General features: G+C 37.6%; 1 protein-coding gene across 1 annotated transcript in view; it reads right to left on the minus strand.

Annotated features, from left to right (window-relative positions):
• Nucleotides 1–20783, minus strand: part of chn2 (chimerin 2) — a 34246-nt gene extending 13463 nt beyond the window's left edge. Inside the window, exons 1-6 of the mRNA XM_056761827.1 lie at nt 20316–20783; nt 8687–8725; nt 6364–6419; nt 6072–6103; nt 5766–5879; nt 3855–4125 (exon numbers count right to left, since the gene is read on the minus strand). Coding sequence (XP_056617805.1) covers nt 3855–4125; nt 5766–5879; nt 6072–6103; nt 6364–6419; nt 8687–8725; nt 20316–20364 — 561 coding nt within the window. The 5' untranslated portion in view covers nt 20365–20783. The remainder of the gene's footprint in view (nt 1–3854; nt 4126–5765; nt 5880–6071; nt 6104–6363; nt 6420–8686; nt 8726–20315) is intronic.
• Between the last annotated feature and the right edge of the window lie 481 nt (nt 20784–21264).

Here is a 21264-nt window from a genome sequence, read left to right on the forward strand (position 1 = left end):
AGTAGCGATTAATGAGATCTCATGAGTTAAAAATATAGAATGTTGAAAGTCTGCATTGAGCGACACGATACACCTGATTTCATAGAAAAGTGAGGCACAGATGAAAATATGCCTTATTGCTAAGAAAATGCTGGTGTGGCTTTACTGCTGCTGAGCTCTACTAAGTAACATACGCAGATGCATGCTGGGGCAGAGAGCAGATGACAACAAAAACATTTGTTTATCCAGCAGTTCACGGTTATTGGGTTTTCAATGATAATGCAGATATATATATACAGCAGTGGGAAAAAATTAAGAGAGAATTTTCTTTGTATGTGTTTATTATTGTGTAGGTAAAGTAATTTTCTTTATTTAAATCTGTGAACAACTAACAACATTTCTCCCAAATTTCAATGAAAGCGTTGTTTCTGTTGGCAGAAAATGTTAACTGGCGAAGCAGGTCAAAATAACAGAAAAAGTGCTCTGTAGTTTTTCAGACCTGAAACACTGCAAGGAAAATACGTTTATATTCACTTTTAAGCAATACAGCAGTAATATTTATATATGTATTTAGGAAAAGTTCAAAATACATTTTTGATTTGATAACCTCGTTTGATTTTGTTGAAATTCAACAGAAACTGGACTGGCCACAATACATCTTGAAATAATTATTAAATAAAAATGTGTGTTTTTTCCGCAACTGCATAACACTAATTCTAGAATACATTTATTTAAATGCACTCAAAATCTAAAGATAACAGGACATATCATTTTTGTTTTTTTATTTGTGTCATAGAAACCAATAATCCCCCAACACCCAACAACCGATTCATTAATTTCCTCTATAAATAAAAACAATATTGTATTACTTCAACCCCTAACCAGCAATTACTCCTAAGCAATTAAAGACTTTCCACTTTTCAATTCACTTCACGCTATTCTCAAAATGACAGAAAATAAGCCCATTCTAACTGCTTGAGGGGGAAAGTCCAAGCCTACAATATCGGCACTGAAAGAAATAGAGAAAAAGAACGAGTAATGGTAACACATTTACACTCATGATAAAAAGATCTCGGGGAGTTACATGCAGCGATGAAAGGAAAGTGAGAAATGGGGCGTTCCCGCAGCGTGAGTGCAGGCGCAAGACTTGCACTTTTTGTCCCAAGGCAGATGGCTTCTTGTCTTCTAATGAAAAAGCAGCAAAGCCAACACACAAAAGACAGAGACAATAAGACCTAGTCCCCTTTTAGAGCCCACTGTATTGACAGAGCGGAGACGAGAGCCGGCAGCTGAGAAGACAGACAGAACTAGGCCATTATAAGAAGCCGTCTATACAGTACAGTACAGGACAAACTCACATTCACAGAGGCAAATGTTTTAATATAACCAATAGGAGAAAGCACACCATTTTCATACACACTGTACATTATTCATATCATCTCTCTATGGTGCTTGGAAACACAGTCCATCACTGTCACTACAACTGTGATAAAAAGTGTTCTTGAAGCACTTGGGCAAATGCAACACATGTCCTAAAAATACATTTTGCAGAACCAGCTTAAAACGCAAACCGCCTATAATCATGCTTTATTTCAACAGTAAGTGCTTTTACTATTTCTTATGTGCAAAACTACTGTAGGAAAGTAAAAAATTGCATAGTCATAGATCGTTTCAATCCTTCATGTTAAAGGCCGCAGTGCTGATATATAATGTAAACAACAATGATAAATCACCATTCTAATTCTAATAACGGTCATCCATCAGCGCCAAGTGGTTTTAGGTGGAACTTGCCAGGCAGTGGGAACACTTAAGCGATTACTGTTATTAGCGGAAGCGAGCCATGAGAATTACCCTCAGAGATCTGCAAATGACCAGACAGCGTTTCATCATACAGGTTATCACGAAAAACGACAGTCATAGAAAGCCACAACCCAATATTTGTCCTGAAATGTGAAGAGTAATTGCTCAAAAATGCGAAAAACGATTTCAGAAAGACGGGGTGTGTGAGGTCACTGGAATGCCCCTAACCGGATGAAATTACCATGTAATACTATTTTTAATCTTGATTGTTTTGTTCATAATTATATATCCATGGCAACAAAGCTAAACGTGCCAGATTAAGACAATTATCGTGAAAAGATTTACATTCATCATAATTTACATAAAACACAAGGATAGGCTAGCTTATAAATACAATATGCTTCACCCGATATGAAATCTTAACTGTAATATTAAATACTTAAGTGGATGACTCATTCAGAGAATGTTTTAGTATTTACTTTATCTCTATTGTAGCAGATGAAAATGTTTCCTGACGAGTTCTAGTGCTACACACAACCTTTAAAACTAACATTGAGTATTTCAATAATTTGACTCTTAATAATTTTTCTGTTTACACGGTTTTACATTTTTCATTTCAATCTTTGACTGTCTAAAGTATGTGCCAGTGTTGCTTGTAATGGGGTGAGATCAGGTTATTTTGACTTTCTTTAACAAACGAGTTTCATATTGTGCTATTGGGTGGAGTAAAAGTGAGAGGGCCATGAATGCAATGCAAAATAAGTTTGAGGAAAACTAGAATGCATTTTGTATACATATTGTACAGTCGGCAGGGAAATGTCAACTTGATTTAATAACATGATTTACTCTGGATTGAAACTACTAAAACTTTGTTTTTTTTTTGAGTTCAGACCGCACAGGGAAGTCTAACAGAGACATACAGAGAAATGAAATCTGTTTACAACATGTGTTGTGGCTACCCCCTAGTGGACACATCCTGCACAGGGTAAATGTTCACATTTGAACATCTCGTATGTTAATATTATATAGCTCTTGAAAGAGACAATTCCAAGGCAGCTGAATTCATAAAGAGGTAATGCAGACCTGAGTGATTTAATAAAGCTGTCTGATAGATCTTGCTATTATCTTTCATCAAAGATGCACACCCTGACGTGGAAACACTTTTTCAAACTCTTCTAATCTTCCAAATGTCCTACACACCCTGACATGCTCCTCCATATCATTTCTCTAAATAACATCTTAATGATTTGTAACATAAACAAGCTTAATAGGATGGGTAAAAGATATATATATGATCTGTTCTTTAAAATACACAAACACATACACTGCATATCCTGCTTTCTCAATGTGCTGAAGAGAGATGTGCATTTATTGTAAAATGCCATGCTAATCTAATTCATCAATTCATTTTGCATGTAAATGGAAATGTCTTAGACATCAACAACGACTCAATTAAAGTAGCTGAATAGAAAGGAGTATTCCTTGTTAGTCTGACTCACAAAATGTTCTAAGTCAAGGTCAAACCAGCAAATGTATTCCATGTTTACTCATTAGTCTACATAACCTAAAATTAACATACACAATGAAAGAGTGCAGGGTTTAAAATAGAGCCCTGTGGGACTCCGCACGAATGCTGATGACTGGTTTTGCAGAAAATCTAAAAACTTAAAAAATCTTCTTATCAGCATTATATGGGACAACCGACAACTGAAATGTCTTATGACGTTTATTTTTCAGTGTGCTGATATATTAAATAACAAGCACAAAACACAAAATTCAGCCCCAAGTTTCCGGATTAGCCTACATAACCTAAAATTAACATATGCAGTGAAACAACACTCTAAAAATAGGACCCTGTGGGACTCCTTGCGAGAAAGCCAATTATTTTAATGATGATTTCCCTAAGCCAAAAAAAATCTATTAATAAAAAAAGTTTAATCAGGTTTATTTGGAATATTTTACCTTGGCACATCCTTGGCATATCTTGTTATGAAGAATACGATCATAGACACAGATCATATGACTGTGACATTAACAAACATGTTGTTCATTCTAGCGGATGTAAAGCTCCTCACCTTATCATCCTGTTGGAAAGTAACTCTTTTTGTCTCCGAGCGGGCTCGGCTGAGACGGTGACTGATGTTGTCCTTCAGGAGAGAAGTGTAGCCCAGGTGCTGGTAAATGGGGTTTGTGGTCATCTTAGCAATGTACTCAGCTGCCTTGGTCTCGATATATAGAGTGATGAGACCGTCTGTAACCAAATCATGAACAGACTCGAAACGCTTCTCTCCAACAAAGTGCTTTCCATCATAAAAGAGCCGATAGTTCAGAGTCTGGCACCCGAATCTGAGTGAGAGACAAATAATATTGCTGTAAAGAAAAGTGTTCACAGATAGATGAACATACAGAAGAGAAGATGGATAAACTTCATGCGGTGGCTGATTTTGTTTTCACTACACTATGAAAACCATTTTGTGGCAGGGATATGTCAACTTTGAGGGAAGTATCTATCAATTTTGTTACGCAATAATTTCTTTGTATGCTGTTATGTGGTGCTGAAATTCATCGATTTTCACATTTTATGTTTGTTCTCTGTGCCTGTCATCAGTGTCATTTCGTTAAGCCGTTAAACAAAATGAAAACAAATGTGTCCCAACCAATAATATAGTATATCCACTGACGTACATCTGGATTATATTGAAAGCCAAATTTTAAACAGATTAAGAATGAGCAAGAACCCAAAACTCCACCTGACCTTAAAGCAAAAATGAAAGCTCCAGACCAAAAAGTCGTCACTACAGTGAAGCTGATCCATGTATCCATCCACTGACTCACAGTATTCAGGGGCAAACGTGGGAAGGTACAGAATAAATGTGCTATTGAAATTGCTGTTTCAAAGCTTTTGTACATTTTATATTAAACTTATATTATCACAAAGCAATCTGACTTCTGAAATACGTGGTGAGCATGAGCATTTTTATATGCATCCGGTTGACATTTTTACCCGGTTGATATTTTATTCTGCGGTAACAGATTTTTCCCTCATACTTCCCAGCCCTATTAAAATAGTAGTCGAAAGTGCCCCTAAACTGTATGCTTTCCTTAATATAAAAAATATCACATTTTGGGTTAAACAGAACAAAAAAAAATTCAGTCAGGACCACTTTCATCAAATAATTTTTTTGATTAAATAAGAATGCATCTAGTTCTGTTCTGGGCAAACACGCATCCATCCATGATTTAATTCCTGGACAGAGCAGAGAGAGCAGCAAGTAAAAAAAACTGGGGTAACAGAACAGATTCAATAATTATACAAAATAACAACTAGCTCTGTAAAAAACCATCACAAGACAAATCAACTTAATCCACATACAATGGATAAATAGAAAAAGGTGGAGTTGGGGATGGAGGGTGGAGATAAATCCAGTGTGTTGCTAAGCAATAGATTTGTGGCGGAATGAAAAGGGATTTAAATGAACCGCTTTAATAAAACAGCTGACAGTACGCTGATGCAAGCTTGACTGACATGACCCGTCTGAAATAACGCGATGCTTGATATTAAACATATTCCTACTATGGTAGTCAAAGATGTCCCAAAACTGAAATTTGCTAACATTCTTTCAAATATCTTCCTTTGTGTTCAACAGAACAAAGGCATTTATTCAGGTTTGAAACAACCTGAGGGTGAGCAAATGATGACAGAACTTTCATTTTTAAGTAACCATTCCTTTTAAATGGTGTTTTAGTGACAATATCAAAGTATTTTGTCTTTCTAAATACAACTAATAAGGAAAAACTTTATTTTAGACTTGGTATCTGGATCAATACCACACACACCCAACTCATATTCTAAAAGGCTCTGGTGCTAGTGTCACCGCCACTTTTTGAAACAAAATGACATCCACGGGTGGATGAATGGATAACTGTATATATACATTAGAGAAAAGAATGTCCATTATAAATAAACTTGTGGATGAAGTGTGTACCTCAAGGCAAGTGTGTAAGTTCCTGGTTGTCTCTGACTTTCTCTGATGAGGTAAGCACCCTCGATGCCTGCCAGCAGTTCATCTGCATCCTCTCTGGAAATCAAACCATGGAACCTGTGCACACCATATAAACATACCATGAGTTACCCTGGTGCCCACAAACATATACATAAATCAAGACTATTGAAATAATTAATAGTTAAAAATTAAATAATTCTGCACTTAGAAACAATATGTTGCTTTATAGCATTCCTTCTGTGGTAGATGATACTAACAATAAAAAAACGACTTAAGTTAGACACTTACTCTCTACCATAGTACTTGGGTCTGCTCTCCATCTAACGAGTCAAAAAAGTAGAAATAAAACAGACAGTAAGGGAGAAAGAGAGAAAGACATTGAAAAATACAGGTTTTATCACAAACACTTTATCAAACTGTGCTTGATGGTTAAAAGGCGGAATTCAGAGCCATTTTTGGAAATGAGACTGACAGTCGGAACATCTGCTCTAGTGTTTAGCACATGATATGCAGACTAAGTCAGTATGAGTCATGTTTGATAAACCTTGGGATTATTTACAGACAGTTTTGCAGCACTTACCTCTCGAGGACATGTGATCCTCTTTGGTCTTGGCGCTTCCTGCTGTAGCTGGTACACTGACAACAAATGAACAATACAGAACAAGATTTTAAGAATTTGTGACTCTACTTGTGGTTACTTTTCTGTGGAAGGCAGCATTTCAAATCATTAAAAAAATATATGTACTGTTTTTCTTGCTTTATTGAAGTGATAGCCTTTGCTCATTTGTTTCTGTTTCTGTTGTTAAGAATTTCATAAAAAATTATGCTAAATTGATAACCATTCAAAATTTTCTTTAATCAGCATTTCTAGATGTATTGTGGCAAGTTTCGGTCCAGTAACTGTTACATTTTTACAAAATTAAACCTCAGTAGTGATATGAAGTCAGCCAACAGCAATGTGGAGGACTGACAGCATGACAAAATAAAAAATATAAATAAACATAGAAAAATTGATAAAAATCAAGGATGTACAAATAGATGTACAAACACAACTTTGTTATTGCTTAAAAGTGAATATGAACTTGCAGTATTTGAGGTCTGAAAAAATACACAGTATCTTTTCTGTTATTTTCACCTGTTCCTCCAGTTCTCATTTTCTGCAAATAAATGCAAATAGAAACAATATTTTTATTTGAAATTCTGGAGAAATATTGTTAGTAGTTCCCAGAGTAATACAAAAATAATAATTTTACCTAAACACATTCCTGTAAATAGTAATAATAATAAATAGCAAATTCAGAAAAAAACATAATATAGTACTGTATATAATATATAAAGCAAAATGCTATTTGTTCCATATTTCGTTAATATATTGCTGTGGTAAGATGCTGTTACTTCTAGAGCCATGAAAAAAAAGAACACGCTATTGGAGATAAATCTGTTAGGTCTAAGCTTGAGGATACAAACCTACTAGCACTTTTGTCAGACTAAGCTACAGTGCATTATACCAGTGGGTAATATTGGTAAAGCTATTGAGAAATGGATGCTGTGCAGAGGCAAACAGATAAATCAACACCAACAGTTGGTCAATATGTTAGGGAGAATACATCAAAAGGCAGTATTCAGCTCGAGGGGGTTTTAGCTCAGATGTTGCAATTGTGTCTGTTTGAAAATGTAGTACAGATAATGTACTAATACCAGGAATTCCTCAGGTTATCCTCTCCTAAATAATCAGCGTGCAAGGGCAAGGTCGGTTTGCGGTCACTTCAAACAACATTCCTTTCATAGCAGATTACTTCTTTCACTGTGGTGATAATAATGGGGATTTTGAACTTCAAAACATCACTAGAGGGAAAACACACATATCACTTTGAAAAAAAAATCCTTGTGTCTATAAGGTGTAAAGGGTGCTAATAATCCTTTCATCTTTCTTTGTACTATATCTTACAGTATTGACATCTAAGGCATTATTATAATGAAAACTTCTCATTTGCATGGAATTGCCCTTGTTGGAAAAAAAACATATCCCCTGGAACACTGTAGTTTGTCTTGGGTTTTTGCCAAATAGTTGTCCAACAAGTACCGGCAAAGTCTTGTCATTTTTATACAGCATTATCAAATTGAAACAAGCAGATGTTCTTTTCCCGACGTGGGAACTAAGTTATAAGGTAATAATATCTTAAATATCAGCATTCAGCACTAGTGAAATGATCAATCCTGGCTCAAAAACAGCAGCAGATGTGCAGGGGCACTTCAGCTCAAACTGGACTAGACCTTCTCATGATGACTTCATTTAAAACTGCTTGTCATTTTGAGCAGCAATCGACAGCCCCAGTCCGAGCACAGAGAGAACCTGAACTCAGTGCTCTGATTTTTACAGATTTTCCACATAGGGAGCAGGAAGGCATCTGACAGTAATGCCAAGATTTTGTCAGAGAAGCTTGAAACAAGCAGTGAGTCCTGGACAACATCCACCAGCCTGACAGAGACGAGGCTCTAAAAATACTCCACAGTGGGAGTGAATTGGAGGGAAACTGAGGTGAGCAGTGGGATGGGCTACGAGATATCTTGAATGAGGTAAACAAAGATAAAGCATTCTAAACAGAGCGATCCTTAGCACAACACACTCCAGAATCCTGTTCTCTTACTCGACGTTAAGCAACATCCCTGTTCTCCTCTTCTAAAAACAAATTATTGAATTTCTACAAAACAGTGTTAAAATCCCAAACTGTCTTGGTTGCGGGCATCATAAAAAATGTGGAAATTAATTTTTTGTTAAATAATTTCACATTTTCCCATCAGGATAAATTTAACATCACCCACTGGTTTAACTTTTAAAAAGTTAAAGTCAAGAAGGCATAGCATTGAACATGTTTTAGAAGAAAAACATTTAAAATACTCACAGTAGGATTTCCAAATTGGTGGCTGATAATCTTCAGGATCTAAAAAACAGATGAAAAGAAGACATTATGGTCTCAGTGAGAGCCTCTTCTCTAATATGCCACGAACACGTATTACAATCGTTGTCTCCCGACAGCTTATTCTCACTTAAAAGAATCCATAATACTTACTGTCAGTTAAGAGAGCTGGCGTGCGCCAAGGTTATTATATTGTTTCATTAATATTAAGCTATTCTGTACACTGTGATGTTCTGACAGTATAATCCTCTTACAATCCCCTCAGGGCTTAACATGTTTTAACACTTCTTCCATTTACCTCCCATTCTTAAAGATAAGAGACACATGTTGCTCTTAATAGTAACATTTGTACTGTAAAACAAACACACACAGCCAGAATCATATATGAAACAGTCAAGCAGAGACGGATTTAAAGGTCCAACGTCTAGTTTTTTGGAGGATCGTAATATGTAATGCTATACTAAATAATATTCATAACTATATCGTCAGAGGTGTATAAAGACCTTACATAATGAAGCGTTAGATTTTTATTAAATAAGAATGTGTTATTTCTATCTACATTCACCGCGGGCCACCTTACATGGAATTCGCCATGTTGTTTCTACAGTAGCCCTAAACAGACAAACTGCTCTACAAAGCGCGTTTCATAAATACATTATCTCTTTCGGCAAAGAATCAAAATCGTGACGAGATCTTAGTTTGGTGTCAGCCTCTGTAGCGCTTCGAAAAGAGGAGGGGTGTAGTGCCATAGGTTTCAATTTGCAACCTACACACTTCAATTCAAGATTTTTTAATAGTTTGAAATTCCTGCTTTTTAATTCACTCAAAAATGTTGTTGTCGCATCTAAGCATTTATGATATGGTATTTACTCTCTAATGTACACTGATAACAATAGATAGGATAGATAGGGAGGGAATGAGCCGGGAGAGCAAGCAGGTCATTTAGCTGCATTAGATTCTTAATGCTGGATTCACTGGAGCACACATAGTCTGGATATGGAGACTGGTTTGCATATATATTACACATAGGCTACTAATAAGAATAGCAAAGATCCTCCAGAATGGTACACTGTATAAAAATAATTAAAATTGTTTTGGTTATTTTACTTATCATTCAGTCTTGTCAGTCATTACATTTTCACTTGTCATTGTACTTTGATAGCATTTGGTAATAATGACTGTAATGATAATGCATTATTAAATAAAAAATGAAAAAATAATAATACAATCGGGTTATCAGGAATAAAACAAGACACTTCCTCTCAGACCTCTCTCAGTCTAGCCAGACCGGCTTCATACAGAATCAATATAAACACGTAAAGTATGACTTGATGGAAACAACTACGAAAATCCATAAACGCAAATTTGGCAACAAGACATCAAGACTTATTTGATATGTATAGTATTTGATACTCTTAAACTCCATGTACTGCAGTGAAGTGAACTTTGGCTTCTGTCAGTGTTTCCTCATCAAGTACCTGAATCTCTGGTCATTCACATATATACATGTGAAGATTACGAAAAACCACACACACGCATAATTTCATAAGCAATATCGTACTGTGTGAGTGTCTGTGTTGATAATACTGGTTATACTACACCTTATGAAAATATGTCAAAGTTCAGAGTGAGTGAAATGTGTGATCTTATGTGCGAGAGAGACAGAGGAAGATCCGTAGCCCTTGTTCCTTTAAGAAAACAATCTATGAGATTGTAAATCAGTGCGTTTTTTTCTCTTCTCTGACTTCTCATAGGTCTCTTAGGATCCATTCCTTATTTCATGTCTTTTAACAGGTCAGCATTTCCCCTCAGCCCACACATTCACAACCCAACACAAGAACAATTTCCCCCAAAAGTCCAACCGACGACCCACATAAGAGATACAGAGTGCAACATCAAACCCGCAACAACATCTGACACTTTTACCATACGGGGAATGAAGAAATGATTCATATACAAGAATTTACTTTGCATATCTCTATTGTCAAAACTGTAGAAATGCTGAAAAATTTGCTTATAAACAAGGAAACCACCAAAGTAGGCCACATGCTCTATTAACCATTAACCACAGATGTTGGCCACAGGTGAAAGGCACAAAAACCCTGAGCAGCTCAAGGAAGTTAAATCCTTGCCATCAATAAAGGACTTCAGTCGATCACTATGCAAGGCCAAAACAAAAGGCTTGTACGGTTTGGGGCTTTGTGAGGAACCCATTTCCATGTTAACCCTTTGCAAGTAAAACGATCATAAACTTCAAGTTTTTCTTCTGGAAGTGGATGATATAGCCTTGTGTAGATGTTGGTCGAAGTTTGTATTTGTGTTTTAGCTGGTCCAAAAATGATTTCTGAATCCATTTAGTTTAAACAACACACATTACACACAGGCAGTGTTAAACAGTAGCAGTAAATCTGTGTTCACGTTACAATAATCAAACAGGGCGGATTAGCTTTCAATCTGTGTTTACATGAGAGAATGTTTGGATTAGTTTGCGAAGCAGTATTGTCTGTTGGGCACTGGCGTGCCGTCCCGGCCATGGCTAACAATACAAATGAATAATTCTTCTGTGGCTCGTTGGGAAAATGTGATTTCTTTTGGTGATCTGCCAGGTGCTTTTCCTCTATCGCTGGATCTAATAAGAGAGACTGGAGATTGATGGAGGAAACCTCAGGGTCAGGAGGTGCATTCTGTTAGACTGCTTATTCACATTGTAGCCCCAACAATACACTTGAGCTCCTAGCCAGAATTTGGAGTATCAGCTTAATGTCCGATCCATAATGCATGGGGCAACTTAAGTCTTATGGATGTGACATTAGTCATATATTACATTATAATTTGAATGTGCTTATTTACGAGGAATATTGACCATGGATGTGAAAATTGTGAAAGTGGAGCTTTATTAAGGAAAATCGTACTCAACATTATAAATGCTTTAAAAAGGTCACAGGGTATTTAAACCTTCCAAAACGTACATCTTAGCTATTAATATGGTTAAGACGTTGATAAAAACATGTTTTTTTTTCATCTTAAGGTGGACATTCGCATTGCTTTTTGCTCATTATTCTGATCTCACGTTGTGTCAATCATATTTACACACTGCCTCCAAAATGTTCGTCCGTCATAAAACATTTTGGACGGTGTTCAATTTTCTGCTTTTTTTCACATCCGTAGCAAGCATTTTGAGAGATGTTTTTACCATTTTGAGTCACTACGAAGTGCGAACGCCAAAATCCAGGATGGCGTCTGAGTTGATCAATTTTGTTTCGCAGCAAAAAGCAGCACTGTATGAGATACAAACTGCGGAATATGAAGAGAGAGAGTGTGGCAGAGGATTGCGAAACAGCTTGGAAGAGAGACTGGTATGTACTGATTTCAAAACAGGGTGTACGAGAGAGACCCACGCAACCACGTTCCAGGTGACATATGGTAGCCAATCCAAATATGTTTTGTTGTGGCAAGTTTTTATTTATACTGAAAACACTAAAAGTTAAAATAATACCACTGGATTGGTCTACGAATGACTGTACAAAAAGTAGTAAAGAAATTTCCAAAAACGTTATTTTTAGGGATGCACCGAATATTCGGCCACCGAAAATTTTCGGCCGAAAATTTTCGGCCGAAAATGGCCCAAAAGTGCATTTTCGGCCGAAAGACTTTTATCACCGAAACAATACGGCCGAAATGTTGTGATGACACAAACAGATACCGCTCCTTTGATGAATCTGTAGCGGACGTTATTCCTTTAATCGCAGCACTAAAGCGTCTCCTAAACTGCATGCACCCTCAGGGCTCTAGAGTGCGACCAATATTCCTTTACGGGTGTGAACCAGAGGTCGCGTAATCCCAAAGATTCTTTGTCATTGACAGATTTTTTTACCAGTGACGCCGTCATTCTGGCAGATTACAATGAGGGCAATTTGTAAACACCCGTTTCCCTTCAGCGTGATATGGTCGTGAAGCGATCTACGTGTCGTTGTCATTTGTACTGACTAGACATGTGATGCGATTTGGGAAAACCCGTCGGGTGTCGCACTGGGACGCGGTAAAGACAGTTCACCTATCAAAGTAAACCACATAATATGAAGAATGAAGAAGTATTAATGCACATTTTCCGCCAGTCCTGTGTAAACTATGGCATGCAAAGTTTTTTATACAATGTTTTCGTGAGATGACAGAGCCCCCCATATACAGCACCAGGAGTTATGCCCGCTCCACTGCTCACGCAAGCCGGACCGCGATCGCAAAACATACAAGAGATGATCAAAAGTCCAGACACTATGCGCATGATAAACAACTTAAAACTTGCTTCACTGCTTATAAGTTGATGTCCGTAATTTTTTTCTCGTGTTGTGATAATGGCAGAGCTCTCGTTCTTTAAATGTGCGCTGCACCATTTTCATTACTTTCGTTTTATTCCAACGGTTTTTTACAGTAATTTTATAGACTTCAACACTAGGAAATGTATTTTTTACTAAATTGTTATTAGAGTAAGTCTCTTACCACTGTAAAGTGTTTTTTACTTGTGATATTGGACTGTTGGGCTTTTATTTTCATAACTTAACTTTAAACACGTTTTTCTCCAAATTCCGTTCCTGATCATCATAGCGCTTCAGACGACAGAATAAATTGGTTATTCTATTCTTAGGCTACTTATTATCAACTTTAGACATCTGCAATTCTTGGTGCATTTGTTGTTGTTAAAGTTCTACAGTTAACATATGGGCTGTGGGAGTCTTTGTTTGGATACACTATTATGTTGAAGGCCTACAGAGAAAATATTGTTGTATCTTAAGCAGTTGCACTTGTTTTGAAGAGACTTTCTTGTAGTAGTCCTACAGAGAAAAATGTAAAATGCACTTGACCTAAATGGACTTTGTTTTCATGAGAGAACATTTAATTGTACAACTTTTCAGCAGGCCGAGTAGACCTGTACATTATTATTTAATATACACATGAGTGGGGTCAAGTTAAACATCTTAGTTGAATTTTATTTTATACTGTGCATTGTTGCAATTTGCTAAATAAATATTTGCATAATTTGTAATTGATTTATTCTTTGAAACTTAATATTTATGCAATTGCAATGCCTTGATTTTAGTAAAGTTAGTACACAGTAAGAGCACTAAATGCAAGGGTACTAATAATTGGCCAAATTTCTTTCGGTGTTTCGGTTTTCGGCTTTCGGCCTTGGTTTCCTCTTTTTCGGTTTTGGCCAAGAATTTTCCTTTCGGTGCATCCCTAGTTATTTTCCACACATTGCAAAGCAAAATACACTGTTCTGCAGAAAAAAAGATTCTTGGTAAAATTTTATACAGAAATATAGCCTGGAAAGCACTTTTTAACTGTAAATACTGTGGATTTTTCATCATATGAGCGAGAATGTGGGCAGCTAAACATAAACAAGATAAAAAGCCTTCAGATAGCAGGAAATGCAGGAAACAGTGAATAATGCACTGTGTATTTAGCACATGATTTGAGCATGTGAAATTACGAAGGTCAAACTTTGTGAAAATTATGAAAGGACTAATACATACCAAAGAAAAACCCATCAAACTACTCTGTATTTCTCTTGCTTTCTGTAAAGATCTAAACACCAAAACAGGATAACTGCTGTACACAGAAGGAGGAAAGACTTTTAATTAAAAACATTTCATCTGACTGTCTGGCAATTTGTTATTGAGGAGTGTTTGCTACTACCACAAACAAAAACAACCACAGATTAATCCGAGTGAAACGTGCCAAGGACAAATTGTTGCCTAATGCCTTGTGCCAAAGATATGCGGTAAACGCTCTTATGTTCATCTTATCTTCCAGCATTAGCACAGGTTTCGTTTTAAGGGTCTATTAGCAGACTGATGTTAAATGCCATTTGATGACGGGTGTCTTTGCATCTCCAGATAGTTTCTGAGAAAACTGTAAACTGGTTTGAGATGGTAAATTGGCTGACTATCTACAGCTCACACACACCCTCGCAGCTCCCTTTTTTCTGGCATACGCTTATCTCTCACACATATTAAAGCTCAGCGGATGAGAGGGAACAGACATCCTTGAGGCAGAACACACATAGAAAAGCACAGACGCGCACAAGCAAGAACGAACTTCAAACGAACAGCCTGTCTGAAATCTCGGCATGAGGACAATATCCCAGTAAAAATATATAGGCCACTTTAAACCCTCTCACGCAGACGTTTGCTTTTCTGTCATGGTGCACACTTTTCATTGACTTCTGTTGGTTTGCCCTGACCAAATGATATTCACCATTTTGCTTATAACCTTTACACTTATAGCATTTTTCTGCATTTTTAGATGTTTGAGTTAATTTAAAATGAATAGTAGGATGTTTTCCTCATGGGGAACACCGACTGCTGTTGACTGTTTGGGAGCAGCGGAAAAATACAAATATTTTACATGAATATTTATGGGAAAGGGAAATTGGAGGTCAACGCTAACGCCAAGATGAAATGAACTTTAGCATTAAAGAATTTAGAATTAAACACAGTCGAAAGACAAACACCAACAAATCATAAAATTTTCAATTTCAGATCATAACCCAAATTTCAATGGAATACTGTATCTGTAACCGTAGAAACGCTTTTATCTTTTAACCATCATTTCATTTTGATAACCAACTCACATTGTGGGGACCGGCAATGTATAGAAACGCACACGCATGTACACAACCGCATACACACACACAGTAAGTGCTAATACAGTGTGTGAGGACATGCAAAAGCTCCTGTGGAGAGGCCATCTGTACAGAATGCTGTTCTGTGAGAGCTTGGGTACATTATGCAAAAAACTCTGAGCCACAGAATGTCATGTCGCACGTCTCCCCTACTTCGCACAATGTGTTTAGAGAGTGCGTGGACCTTCTGTGAACAAGACAGCAACAAAACTGGCAGCATTTCTATGAGTATGTGCAAGAAGAGGCATCAGACTGAGAAATTGCCAGGGAAGGGAAGACAGAGTATGTTTATCCTGTAACACTGCATGCAAGTTAGGGTGGGTTTGGGTATTTTCCTGCATGACTATATGCCTTTGTTTTATTGTGTGGGTGTGCTTTTGTGTGTGTGTGTGTGCAATGTGCAATGTGCATACAGTATATGTGCATACACTCTCTACAACCCCTCACCTCTGATTGGCTATGGAAACGCATACACTGGTCTCACGTGGCAAGACCTTTGACTTAATGATATAAGACATGGTTCACAATGCAGCTTAGTCTAGCCAAGAACTGCGCTCTTGCAGGAAAATCCTGTCTGAATGACATGTAGGCAAGCCAAACTGCAGGCTTTTTTCATGGTGTTTCATGAGGGAAATAGATTGAAATTTATTTTAACTACAAAACTGACAAAGCACTCATTATATAAGCTTTGCACTTAACTTTGTTTTCTAAATTGATGAACAGAAAGACATATGTCCTTACTTTCCGAGGCCAAAATTCATCAGACAGTCAGTGAATGGACCGTGGGCGAGCTGAGACTACACACACGTACAATACACAAGCAGACAGCGGGATCAGAGAGATCCATTGTTGGGTAATGTGATTCTAGGACAGGTTGACAGATGACCTCGGAGGTAATTAATAATAACACAGCACTGATAAAGGAGTTTTACACTTTATCACTTATTCGGTTCTCAAGAACCCTCAACATAAAACTACAGGCTTAAACAAGCCTCTTATTTCACTATGACTCACTGACTGTAAAAGCTACGGCGACACCACAATTGCACAAGAAACCGTGGAAACGATTAAAAATGACCGCTAACCTATTACAGTGGCTTGAAATGAAAATCCTTTTAAGAACAATATTATAATAACTAGCAGCTTTTCCAGAGAGCACGGAGGAGAAAGTGAAGGAATTTTCGGCCTAGTTAAGTGGTTTGCACGCCTCATTTACAAGTTCTATCATCACAGGCCAAGGATCCATTCAACCTCTCGCTCGCTTCATTCATGTTTTTTTAGCTACAGTATATGTGCAAAGTTTAAAAAGCTCTCAGAGGGCTGAGGTTGTTTTATTTGACAGCTGCAATGAGACATTTACCTCAACGGACTTTGTATGCAAAAGAACCATCATCATCAAATCACAACTAGGGGTATAGTAATATCCCAGTATTACTCACCATACAGTAAATTATTCAGCATCTATTTTAAATTTTGTTTTAAGAGTCACAATGTTTAAACATTATCCACCCCCTAAATCTCATATTTTGAGTGTTATACTAAAAAATAAAATAAACACAATTAAAGATAAACTGACTGGTCCTAGCAATATTTATCGATTGCAATAGAACATTACATTTACGCATTTGGCAGACGCTTTTATCCAAAGCAATTGCATTGTACAATTACATTGTACTATACAGTACATTTGTTTCTGACTATGTGCAATCCCCTGGGATCAAACCCATAACCTTAGCGTTGCTAGCGCCATGCTCCACAGGAAAGCTCAGAAAAGATACTGTTAATATAAATATTCATATTATTATTAAATATTATCATGAATTATTTTTGCCATAATAAACTGACTGGTAGCATTATTTATCGATTGCAATAGATACTGTTAATAATAGAAGTATTCATATTATTATTCAATATTAGTATTCATTATTTCTGCCAAACTGACTGGCGGCGTTATTTATCAATTGCAACAGATACTGTTAATATAAATATTCATATTATTATGAAAATATTAGCATTAATTATTTATTGTGACAGCCCTAATCACAATCTCATTCCATTTTTAGGATTCCCTACAGAAAAAAAAACCAAGTTGGTTGGCTGGTTTAAGATGCTCCCCCTGTTTAGTTTTACCTGGTTAAGCGGCAGGGTTTTAGAGAGGTTGAGCAGACAAAGAAAAAAAGAAGTCCAAAACCTCTGTAAAACCAGACAGCTTCATCAGTTTATCCAGATAAAACCAGACTGGGAGACCAGCTAAAACCAGCAAACCAGATAAGCATGTTTTTGTGCGCATTCCGTTATTTAAAAAAAGCTTGTCTTTGTAATCTTTCACTTAAATGTAATAGCCAATGGTTTTACTGACATCGGCAATGCCTCTTTCTTAATTTTTTGACTCATTCCTCTCACCACCTGGCTCCATTCTGCCACATCGTTCCCACTTTAAATGATCTAATCAATTCCTGACGGATAAAATCACATCCCGTCCTACGCCTACGCATATCCAGAAATCAAATCACTTGTAAACATCTTCAATTCCAAAAGTAAAACAGTCATCATGGTTGCTTTAAATGAAAGAATCCAATGCGGATTAGTATGCACATGGTCATTTAGCAGACGCTTTTACGCAAAGCGACTTACCGAAGTGCACCCATTACAAGGACAATCCTCCAGAAGCAACCTGTGATTATGTGCTATTTTAAATAGCACCACTGTGATAACACATGGCTCTCTTTTTACTGGGATCAAACCAGCCTTCTGTTATTTTAAGCACCCCAAGTTTTAGCTGCTAAGCCAATCAGAACCCATGAAATCACCCCTCATCATTTTTTTTTACTTTCAGAAGCTTGCAGCCCCGAGCTCCATTCAGCATTCACTATTTCCCTTTAGGGAAACATCAAAGCTCAGACTGGCCTCTGATGTCAGAAGAGCTGAGCCAAGTGACATTCATCTCAACGGTCAGCCCTGCGTTTGTTTACAGCCCGTTGCTGGCTAATATAAAGCAGAACGTGCACGTTTATGTTCACGTTCACGTTCAGCGCTACATGCATGCAGGCTAGATGAAACCAAGAAATCATCTTTTAAAATAATGATATTTTTGTGACGAACATGGTGAATCTGGCAGTATTCAGCATCCGATGAGTACACCGGGGGCATGGAACTAATGACAGCTCTCATACCACAGACTGAACTCTCCGCCTCCTACAGGCTTTGCGGCTGCAGTGCAGATCTGCTGCTTCAGCAACATACGTGTGAGATAATGCCGTCGGGTATGCAGGGCGACCACAGTGCTCTGTTGGCTTGGCTTGATCCTTTTCTGGCCCTTGAGAGCCTCTTGGCTTGGCTTGGAGGAGAAAACAAGACTGTGTGTGTGTGCAAAAAGCTACAGCAAGTATAAAGTGAACCGTACAAACATCAAACCCCTTCTGAGCGGAGGCCAGTGTGCAAGTGTGTCTTACTCAACAACAGTCTTTTCTCTATCCCACTATTCAGCTTCAAAGTCACGATGAATAGAATGGCTTAAATAAAGAGTGTTTTAGTCTACACACCCATTCAACAAAGCTGTGCGGATGAATTGTTATTTGAACTCAAGGCGCTGTCCCTCAGATCATACTTGTTCCCTTTGTGTTACAAATGCAATGCCAAGCAGAGCAGCAGCGTGTTGAGCACAGGGTGTAAACAAGCATTTCTATGTGGGAGTGTATTTCCAACCAGACCTTATCTCTCCTTACACTTGTGCCCAGGATATTTAAACACCTGCACACCATTTCTCGCTTCCCAGCCAACCTGACGCTAGACGCCCTATATGGTGCATTCTAGGGACGGCGGGCTCGTTTTATCAAATGCATGTTTCTTACCTAATCAAACAATGTGAATCGGTCATATGACACGCATGGATGTGGATGTTTGATGATGTTTTACTGAAGTACATGTGAATATGCCGGCAAGCATCACGTCTGTAGTACGCTTTTGAAACACTATATGATGCTAAACTCAGAAGATGACAAGCCTTTCTAAAAGCACATTTTCAACACCAGTGAGTTCTTGTGGATAATGGGATCAGAATAATAGGAAGTCTCTCAAGTGAATAAAACCGAGAGAGGCACTGCTTTTAGGGTGAGAAGTCGTCGCCCCACGCCCATCTTAACGTTTGATGACTCACTTAGATGCAAAAACTTCTGCATAAGAATTCTTTCTAAGATTTAACATATGGCTGTTATGACATATTTTTAAAACAATGCCTGGGAAATGCTCCTGCACTGGATTTGTCCAAACCAGTTTTTCCTTCCCACGGTATAAGCCAAACGTTCCAAATCTGATCGTTTTAGGAGCGGCTGAATGTTGTTGTCGAGCTTACTTTATCAATCACTGTCAATGAGATTTTTGGGATCTATCACTGACGACAAACGTAAGAAGTGCAAATGCAGAAATTGTAAGTTGCCCCACTTACTCAGAATGACAGCACACAAAAACACACACATATTTTCCCTTAGAAATAAAATAACATGGTAGTGCATGTAGTAGTCACTTAATAATAATAAAAAGAGGCTCGTGCTATTACTTAGTATGACTTAGTATTAAGCAGTGTGCATGACCTCTCAGACAGACTTGTGCATGAAGCAGTGAGTTATGGTGATGAAACCAAAGATCCAGATTCCTTCCCATCAAATGCTGTCGTAATACATCATATAATGTACTATGGTGGATGTGGCAATGTTCTGCTATCATGCATTAGCGCAATGACTGCCTTCTTGCATTGGTTAACGAAGTCACAGACATGTCTAGTTAATTCTGGATGGAGAAAATACATGACACACCTCTTTACCATGTCTCAGCCTGTCTGTTTTAATCACAGACAAGAAACTGACATTCACTTCATTTTATCTATAACCACGCGGTTAGAATTACACATGTTTCTTAAAAAATATCACCACTCACCGGAAGAAACGGAGGAACCCGACAGACTTGAGTTACTGGAAGCTGCCATCGCGTCTAATTCAATGAATATATTCGCTTACTGGCGCCTGTGACAGCTCTTCCATCTCAGTCTGTCCTGCTGAACTAAAGCACTGTCTTCAGCTCCAGAGAGTTTGTCTTGTAGAGGCGATAATATCCAGCTGTGAGAGTCAGATCGGATCAGACGGGAGTCGCCGGCGCTGCCGCATTTACAGTTGCATGTGTGGTAACAGAAAACCCATATGGTGAAACTAGTTGATACAAGCGCAAATATACGTGCAGAAAATATGGCAACTAATCTCTCCGCCGTAACTAAATGCAAAATGCGAAAAAAACTTCTCGGCTGATGCGTGAGGTGTCAGTGCCAGGAGGTTTCGCCATATTTAGAGACGGATTTCACTGTATCGCTTCCATGTGCCACTTCTAGACTCGTAATAAACACACAGTGTGCAGAGAAGAATCCGCCTTCTTAAAGTGAAAGAGACGCTCGTCACATTCCTGCTCTCTGTGTGTGTGAGTAAGTGGCGCGTGACCATGCAATAATATTACAATGCCACTGCAGAAAAGTAATGTTTAAAATTATCTTTTGAAGTAATATGATCAAAGTAATGCATTACCCGTGTGGTGCTAAAATAGGCAAACAATTAAATAAATATATTATGTTTGGTCGTAGTTGATTTACAGTAGTACGAAAAAGTATTAATTCAGTTTTCAAAGTAAACAAGCTGTGATTTGCGAAATGACAATTCTGTCATCATTTACTCAAGCTGTTCCAAACTTGTATACATATCTTTGTTCTGTTGAACAAAAAGAAAGATATTTAGAAAAATGTTAACAACGTACATTTTTGGAGCACTCTTGACTAGTAAAAAAAATTCAAATGGTTGTCAAAGTTGACCCAGTACTGTTTGTTTTGCTAAATCCTTCAAAA

The sequence above is a fragment of the Triplophysa dalaica genome, chromosome 12 (genome assembly GCF_015846415.1).
Source record: "Triplophysa dalaica isolate WHDGS20190420 chromosome 12, ASM1584641v1, whole genome shotgun sequence".
NCBI classification, from domain to species: domain Eukaryota; kingdom Metazoa; phylum Chordata; class Actinopteri; order Cypriniformes; family Nemacheilidae; genus Triplophysa; species Triplophysa dalaica.